The following is an 8,477-nucleotide window of genomic DNA, read 5'->3' on the forward strand; positions in this document are numbered from 1 at the left end:
GAGAGAGTGAGAGAGTGGAGGGAGAGAGAGACACAGAGGAGGATGAGAGAGAGAGAGAGAGAGAGAGAGAGAGAGAGAGAGAGAACACTCTTCTCCACCGCCCACTTCAAAGATGAACTAGAGAGCAGGGGAGTTCCTTCTATTGCAGATGCTGAGTGGTCTCTGCCAATGCTGGTGCCTCTTGCTTCCTGAGATCAGAGGTGCCTGCATAATGCCCAGGTCTGGCCAGTGATGCTTAGAGCAGACTCTTGAGGATAAAGAATCCTTGATATGTATAAAGCATCTCTCCATTTTATCTCCTTTGATTCTCACAACCCCATTCTGACCCATATAGAGTGATTAGGTGACTTGCCTGTTACATAGCCAGTGAGTGGTTCCCACAGTGACCCTCCTCTCCCACCCCTGCAGAGCTGGCCTGTGAGCCTGTACAAGTGGAGATGTGCATCGGGTTGAGCTACAACACCACGGCCTTCCCTAACATCTGGGTGGGCATGGCCACCCAGGAGGAAGTGGTGGAGGTCCTCAGAGGTTACAAGGTGCTCTGAGCAGAGATAAGGAGGGGCCCCCAGGAAAGGGAGGGAGCCTGGGAGTGGGTGCCTGAGGGCTGATTTCCTTCCACAGAGCCTGACAAGTCTGCCCTGCTACCAGAATTTCCGGAGGCTCCTCTGTGGGCTGCTGGTGCCCCACTGCACCCCACTAGGCAGTGTTCTTCCCCCTTGCCGCTCTGTCTGCCAGGACACAGAGCACCAGTGCCAGTCTGGCCTGGCACTACTGGGTACCCCTTGGCCCTTCAATTGCAACAGGCTGCCTGAGGCAGCTGGTCTGGAGGCTTGCGCCCAGCCCTGACCCTGAAGTGGACCCCTGCCCTCTGCCTGCCCATCTCCTTTGTCTATCAGGGCAGGCAGGCAGGTAAACAAAGGAAGGGGGACCAGCATGGGATTCTGCCCATCCTTTTTGAGGCCTCCTAGGGAGGGGAGAAGAAGTCCTCAATTGGGATAATGAGACTCTCCCACTCTCTCTCCCAGTTCCTTCCATGTCCCTTTACTAGCCCCAAACAGCAGGCCTGGCTCCCCACAGTGCCATTAGCAATCTAAACAACTTCCCACCCAAGCCCCTGACCCCCATTTCCTATCTTCTGCCTTCCCCCCTCTCCATCTGCTTTTCCAGATTCTCTATTACCCACCTTCTGACTTTTTCCTTTATTCAATAAAACGTATTGAGTACCTGGTAATGTGGCAGGCCCTGTTCTAAGCCCTGGGAATTCAGTTGTCTATCTGCCTCTGAAAACTCTCCATCCGCAGCTCTCAGCTTATATTTCTCCTGGACTGGAGTCTTGTCCTTGGTCTCTTTGTCACTGCACTATCTCTCCTTCCAGCACCTTTGAGGAAGACGTGCCCTTAGTGGCTGTCTCACGGTTTTGTCTCTGTGTCCGGCTCAAGTCTCTCTCTCCCGCCCCTTCCCCCCAAAGTTTGGCCGGCTGCCGGGCGACACCACGAGTTATTTCCCTATTTCCCGGCCCGGAGCTCTTGGCCCCTGAACAACTGGTTTCCTCTTGGAGTCTGGGAGGAGCTGAGCGGAGCCGGCAGAGAGTGAACCAGGACCGGGGGATGGCGAGGGCAGGGGGCGCCTGGCTGGAGAGAAGCGCAGGGGCGGGGACAAGGGTCAACTGGAGGGTCCGCAGTATCAAGCGCCAAGAAGGAGGCCATAGAGCGAGCGAGCCGCCTCGGGAGCCGGGAGGGGGGTGAGTCTGATGGAGGATGGGGGAGGGGACTGTGGGAAAGACTGGGCACGGGCCGGGGTGGTGGGGGAGGGAAGGGGCCGGCCTCTCCCTTCCCACTCGGCTGTGCTTTCAGGGTTCTCGGATCTAGGGGCACCCCTTCTAAGTCCCCCCCGCGGTCGCTCAGCTCCAGGGCCATGGCAGTGGGGTTGGGACCCACTCGGCCGCGTTGGGGGTAGGGAGCGAGGCAGGCCCCAGGATTCTGGGACCCGACTCCTGTCCTGCCTGGCCCACAGACTACGAGAGCCCGGTATTCCGGCTCCGCGTGCCAGAGCCATGAGGCCGCTCCTCGCCTTGCTGCTCCTGGGCCTGGCGGCCGGCTCACCCCCACTGGACGACAACAAGATCCCCAGCCTGTGCCCGGGGCACCCTGGCCTTCCAGGCACGCCGGGCCACCACGGCAGCCAGGGCCTGCCAGGCCGTGACGGCCGCGACGGCCGAGACGGCGCGCCCGGGGCTCCCGGAGAGAAAGGCGAGGGCGGGAGGCCGGGTAAGAAGGTCACAGGGATGTCGGAGCTGGCGCGGCCCCTGCTCCAGCTCTGTGGGGCGGGAGAGCCCAGCACAGAGCTGCAGATTCCCGCCAGGGGGCGCCGCTCCCGTCCCGCCCATTCCCACTCTGCCCTGGGAGGGGACAGGAGAGAGTGACTCAGCCCGCGGGGCCAGAACTCCTGGGACCCTTTTTGACTAGCCTGTCAGATCTGCCCCAGCCCTGCAGGACGCGGGGAAGGGGTGGGAGGCCCTGGTGCTCAGGGCGGCACTAGCCGGGCCCCCGCAGTGGCGACTGGGGAGTTTAGAGAGGATGGGGAGGCTGCTTAGAGTCGCCCTCTGCGCACCCCATTGCAGGCGAACAGGGCGCTACACTCACCCGAACCATTCCCCTTACCCCCCCGCAGGACTACCGGGTCCCCGTGGGGACCCAGGACCGCGAGGAGAGGCGGGCCCTGTGGGGGCGACCGGGCCTGCAGGGGAGTGCTCCGTGCCTCCGCGCTCCGCCTTCAGCGCCAAGCGCTCCGAGAGCCGGGTGCCTCCGCCGTCGGACGCGCCCCTACCCTTTGACCGGGTGATGGTGAACGAGCAGGGTCATTACGACGCCACCACCGGCAAGTTCACCTGCCAGGTGCCGGGGGTCTACTACTTCGCGGTCCACGCCACCGTCTACCGGGCTAGCCTGCAGTTTGATCTGGTCAAGAACGGCGAGTCCATCGCCTCTTTCTTCCAGTTTTTTGGGGGGTGGCCTAAGCCAGCCTCGCTCTCCGGAGGCACTATGGTGAGGCTGGAGCCTGAGGACCAGGTGTGGGTGCAGGTGGGCGTGGGTGATTACATTGGCATCTATGCCAGCATCAAGACGGACAGCACCTTCTCTGGATTTCTGGTATATTCTGACTGGCACAGCTCCCCTGTCTTCGCTTGATGCCCCCTGGAAAGTGAGCTCATGTTTTCTCACTCCTAGGAGAGGAGGGTGTGACACTGATAGCCACATCATCCAGGAAGGCTGGCCCCCCTGGAATGCTGTGAATGACTCCGGAGGGAGGGTGAGGGCCTGCCTGTCCTGCTGCTAGCAGGGACTGGGGACGGAGGCTGTCTAAGATCAAGGCTGGCAGCATGGGGCACTGGTTGGATTTCTGTCCAAGACCAAAGGAGTGCGTTGTGCAGCCAGGTGTAGGCCCTCTGACCCAGGACCCCAAGGTGGGGTGCTCTCTTTCTGGTCCTGTTTCTCTGGGCCTTCCCTTTCCCCTCCTGCTCTTGGGCCCTTTTCTTAGAAATCATTCAATAAATCTAAAAAACCCTCCTCCTGGCTCAGCCTTTCTTCTTGAGTGGTGGGGATGCCTTGATTCTGAGGGTGGAGGGAGGGAACAGGGAGAGACGGAAAGGGGAGAAGGGAGGGATCTTGAGCAGGATGAGCTAAGGGGCAGGACATACAGGAAACAGCCCCAAGTGAATGAGAGGCCACCCCACGGAGCTGTCCCTCAGCTGTTAACCAGAGTGCCTGACTGAGGAGGGTGCTCTCCTGGTTTGGGGCTCTGGCCACCTTTTTCTAACTCAAAGATGTCGTATGAACTGGGTAGGGACTACCTTTACCACACACACCCCTGTCCCGATCAACAAAAAGGAGCCATGGATTTTTATCCATGACTGCCCTGGCTGCTTGCTTGGTTCCTAGATGACTGGAAAGCTGTTTTTCTATCCCAATGCCAGGGGAATGGAATGTCCCTGTCTAGAGATAAGTCGTTTCCGAGATGACCACAAGAGGGCGCCCCAGCTCCAGAATGTAGCAATGACCCTGGGTAGCCAGCGTAGTCAATGCGTTCTTGACTTCTAACTAGAGTGGTTAGGGGGAGGGAGGTCTGCCAATAAAATTCCAGATGGGGGTGGAGGAAAAGGGGATCCTCTGCTCCCAGCTCAGAAAGTTTATCTTCTCTCATAAAGTGTTTATTCTCACACTAAACAGAGACTGTTAAGAGCCAAGGCTTCCCTTGCTCAGCTTCCTCTCCAGGATTGGGAGAAGAAAAAGCCCTCCCTCAGGCCTTCCAACTCCAAGGTGGATGTGGGTAACTCTCCCCCACTATGCTGAGCATAGCCTGGGTGGGCTGCGCCACCAAGTCTGAGGCTAACCACAAAGCCCCTGCAAGGCTCCCCTCCTCTGACCTTCAAAAGAGCCCTGGCCCCACCCTGCAAACCAATAACTAACAAACCAGGGCTTTCCAGGTCCACCTTAGCACAGCCTCTCAACACAAAAGAAAGTGGAGGAGCCTCTCAGAGTTTCTTCCTGACCTACCCTTCCCCCCCCCCCACCCCCGCCCTTCCAGAAGGCTGTCCCTGGCATTGTTCTCCTGGATTTAACATACAATTATGGGTAAGTGTTGCCCCTCTCTCCTGCTGGTCCTATGAGGGTAGGTATGACCAATGGGGACTGGGCTGGATAATTGAGCTAGAGACAAGCATCAGAAGTACTGAGCTTCAGCCCCCAGCTCTCCTCCACCAGGTGCCACAGCCATACTATATATAGATCAGGTGTCGGCAAACTGCCGCTCGCGAGCCACATACGGCTCTTTGGGTATGTTCTGTCTCAAAAGTTTGCCGACCGCTGCTGTAGCCCATCACAGCACTACTCTATGCCAAGAGACACAAAAACAAGCCCCAGCTCCTCCAGGGATCAGAGAATACATTGGACTGCAAGCAGCAGGAACCCCAAGTTCCCTACTGAGAAGAGGGGCACCAGAAGAAAAGCTGGGAAGGCTGACTCAAGGGATGAGAATGAGAAAGTTCACACTCCTCTCTACACGGGCTTAATTCTGGCAAAAACAGAAGATAGGGAGGGACTTCCAAAACCCATGCATGTGAAGACACAAATTGGAGGGGATAAAAGCTAATTCAGCCACACCTGGCATGGGTTCACCCCCAAGGCACAGTACTCCCACCCTATCTTCTCCCTTCCCCCACCAAGTTCCCGACAGACCACACTTGTGACTCTAGCAGGACTGGACCCTGCTGTAATGTCAGTTACCCTGACCAACTGCTCACCCTTGCAAAGATGCACACAGAGACTGTCAGAACTGTTAACAGAACTTTATTCACTGGAAACTGGGCCAGACAGATCCCTCAGGGAACTGCATGTCCCTAGGCCCTGGCCCCTACTGTGTTTGGACCCTAGTGATGTGCACAGTCTGCCCTCACCAATGCCATGGAGAGGCAAATAGAAGGGGAATGCCATTTTTCTCTGTGTTGTGGGGAGTGAAAGGGATATGAGTAGAAATCTGGTTCTCTTTCCTGAGGCTCCTAGTGGAGTTAGGGTGCCAGAGGATACATGGTCCCAAAGCCAGGTGCAGACACCCCCCTCACCCCCCCAGCGGTAAACTCTTGATCCCAGCTGTTGGATCATGTTAGGAAGGAGCCTTATAAGATCACGACAGGCAGAAATGGTAGCTCTAAAGGCACCTGAGAGACACTACCCTCAAAACCTACCAAGCAGTAGTTCTGGCTGAAAGTAAAGGTTCAAGATCATTCCAAGGCCCTTGAGTTGCCAAAACACCCAAATGACGCTGATGTGTTGTGGCTGCACAAGCTGGGGAGGCAATGGGGAGGGGGAAGGGAGAAGAGAGGACCTGCAAATCTCCAACAGAAAATCCAGAAGTAGAGAGGGGGAGCCCCAGAAGCTGGCATCTGGGTGGGCCCTGGCAAGCTGGAGGGGAGTCCTTAGCAAACAGTCTCAGGGTTTTGCATAGTGACACACTCACCATCCTCAGAATCACAGGGACCCGCTGGGTAAAGAGAAGCTGTTACCCTGTCCCCACCCAGGTCACAGTCTTCCAGAGCATCCAGTCACAGTGTCCTGGGTGTATAGCTTGGAGGCTTGGCATGACAGCCATGGGAGCAGGAGATTCAGGCCAGGACCCGGAAATCAGGTGTTAATGCTGTCCTAGCACAGGTGGCTGCACAGAGCATGGAGCTGGAGAGGTGGGCAGGCAGGGAGTTTTCAGAGGTAGACATTGAGGGTCTGCAGAATACCCCTGCGGCAGAGTGGACAGTTGCGGTGGTAGATGGGGTGGCGCATCAGGATTTCAGTGCAGGCCTGGCACAGGCACAGGTGCCGACAAGGCAGAAGCAGCACCGTCTTGCTCTGGTCCTGGCAAATGACACACTTCTTCCGCTCCTCTTGCTCTTTCAGCAACTTCCATGGGTCTTGCCCAGCTGTCGGCTCCTCCTCATTGAGCCTCTCCCGGCCCCAGGCAGTAGTCACTCTGGCCATCCTGACTTCCTCCTCTTCTGCCTCTGATCTGGGTCCTGCTTCAGGAATAGTGTCCTGGCGCCAGGTCCTGGCTGAGGGCACCCTTCTAGGGCCACCCTGAAGAGCCCCAGGTGCCCCTCCCCTGTTTGGCCAACTCGCCAGCTGCAGGCTGCGGCTCCAGACTCGGCTCCAGACTCGGCGCCAAGCCTCCAAGCCCAGTGCTAGACGAGACAGCCGCACAACATCCTCTCGGAGCCGGTGGTAGGATGGCCGGGCATGGAGCTGACTGAGTGCCCGGATGGCCAGCCTCATGGTGAGGTCTGGGTGCAACACAGTCACCGTCACTGCCAGCACACAAGCCAGCAGCACCAAGCCGGTGAGACTGACAAGCACAAAGCTGGCCAGGAGGCGGGTAGCTGAGGCCAGGAGCTCCAGTGCTAGCTGGCAGGGAGTCCAGAGGAGGATGGCCATGGCCACAGCGCTGCTGGAAATGTGAGCTAGGAAGGCAGCCATAACGTCTGTCATCCTCCACAGCGGCCCCATCACTGCATCCCATAAGGCCAGCACCAGGGAGAAGAGGTTCTGAGTGCCAATGAGGCACATGTTGACCAGGCTGTTGATCACATAGGCCACCAGGCTCATGGCGATGGTACAGATATCACAGGCCTGGCGCAGCAAAGCATGGCCATTGGAGACCACATTGAGGACACCCCGGTGCAGTATATCCCGGCTCCTTAGTGCCCCATGAGAGGCTAGGTGCCCCAGGAGCTTTAGGCTCTCCAGGCCAGAGCAACAGCTGTACAGCAGGGTACACAAGGCCTGCAAGCTCCCACAGGTGAACCGGACCAAGGCTTCAATCAAGGCCAGCAGTGAAAGCAGGACTCCGCGACCCAAATGCAGAAGACTAGTCAGTACCGTGTGTGGCAGGTTGTAGATGAAGGCCAGGAGCCAGGCCAGGGAAGCCAGGAGGGAGGACACTAGCAGGAAGTTGAGGTCCAACACCAAGGTCAGCACGTCCAGCACTAGGCCCACACCATTCACCAACAGGTACAAAGCCTCCATTATAGGGCTACAAAGGTTAGTCCAAAGGAAGTCTGGCTCCCAGTTGAGGGGGGTGTCAAAGATGCCAGTATTTTGGGGGGTCGAGGATTAATTTGGAAGGAAAGTGAGAAGTCTCCAACCCAGGGAGAGGATCAAGAGTCTGACATAAGTGGGTTAGAGGGAAGTGGGATCTCAATGGAGGGAGCCAGAGCCAGATGCTGGTCCAACAGTCCCGGTTTTGAAGGTGGGTTGTTTGGAAGGGAAGAGGCCAAACATCTCTCAAGTGGAGGTGAGCCCGGGCCGGAGGGCAGACCTCAGCTTTGCAGGCCTGGTGGTGGCGTACCACGGACAGGCAATGAGTCAGACCGAGAGGAGACCGGGAACGGATGGGATCGGACCGGGCCGGGGCCGGGTGGGGGCGGCGCAGGCTGGGCGCAGGCTCGCGGTCCAGCTACGCAGGTGCCCCTGTCCCCGCCCGGCCCCCGTCCTCTGGACTCGCGGCGCTTTGCGCCCAAAGGGGTAGTGGGAAGGGGAGTCAACCTCAGCAAACCCCAGATACGGCCTCCACTCCGCTGGGCGCCGCCATCTTGTGTGCGAAGGGGTGGGGCCAGAGGCATGATAAGGAAGGAGGGACGACGAATTTCGGCCAATTGACGAGAGTCAACAGGCAGGGAACATCGAGCGCTCATTGGTCCATTTGAACGGCGCCCAAATTTATTTACATTTCAAAGGAAGGGGAGGAGACAGATTGAAATCTCTGCCCTTTGAGGCGGTGATTGGTCAGTTGACAGGAAGAGGCGGAATATGACCGATCACGGAAAGAGCAGCGTTTTGCTTGGCACTGAATGTGGGCGCTGCTTTTTCTCTTGGCCTCTATGAATGATCTGTTTAGGTGCCGGTCGGCGGTCACTGCCTCTGAGTTGGGCTCTGGAA

At 57.9% G+C, this 8,477-nt stretch overlaps 3 protein-coding genes across 3 annotated transcripts in view; 2 read left to right on the top strand and 1 right to left on the bottom strand.

The window, feature by feature from the left end:
- The window catches only part of MFRP (membrane frizzled-related protein), a 5,662-nt gene extending 4,309 nt beyond the window's left edge, over window positions 1-1,353 (top strand). The window contains exons 7-8 of the mRNA XM_019663577.1: window positions 409-536; window positions 622-1,353. Coding sequence (XP_019519122.1) covers window positions 409-536; window positions 622-846 — 353 coding nt within the window. The 3' untranslated portion in view covers window positions 847-1,353. The remainder of the gene's footprint in view (window positions 1-408; window positions 537-621) is intronic.
- Window positions 1,354-1,505: 152 nt separating this feature from the next.
- Window positions 1,506-3,566, top strand: C1QTNF5 (C1q and TNF related 5). Its single transcript, XM_019663564.1, has 3 exons — window positions 1,506-1,741; window positions 2,014-2,267; window positions 2,671-3,566. The coding sequence occupies exons 1-3, from the start codon at window positions 1,608-1,610 to the stop codon at window positions 3,186-3,188; spliced, it is 906 nt and encodes a 301-aa protein (XP_019519109.1). The 5' UTR covers window positions 1,506-1,607; the 3' UTR covers window positions 3,189-3,566.
- A 1,762-nt stretch (window positions 3,567-5,328) lies between these two features.
- On the bottom strand, window positions 5,329-8,142 carry RNF26 (ring finger protein 26). The gene has a single exon (XM_019663559.1). The coding sequence runs from the start codon at window positions 7,563-7,565 to the stop codon at window positions 6,252-6,254; it is 1,314 nt and encodes a 437-aa protein (XP_019519104.1). The 5' UTR covers window positions 7,566-8,142; the 3' UTR covers window positions 5,329-6,251.
- Window positions 8,143-8,477: the final 335 nt, after the last annotated feature.

Source organism: Hipposideros armiger, unplaced genomic scaffold (genome assembly GCF_001890085.2).
Source record: "Hipposideros armiger isolate ML-2016 unplaced genomic scaffold, ASM189008v1 scaffold_396, whole genome shotgun sequence".
Taxonomy (NCBI): Eukaryota; Metazoa; Chordata; class Mammalia; order Chiroptera; family Hipposideridae; genus Hipposideros; species Hipposideros armiger.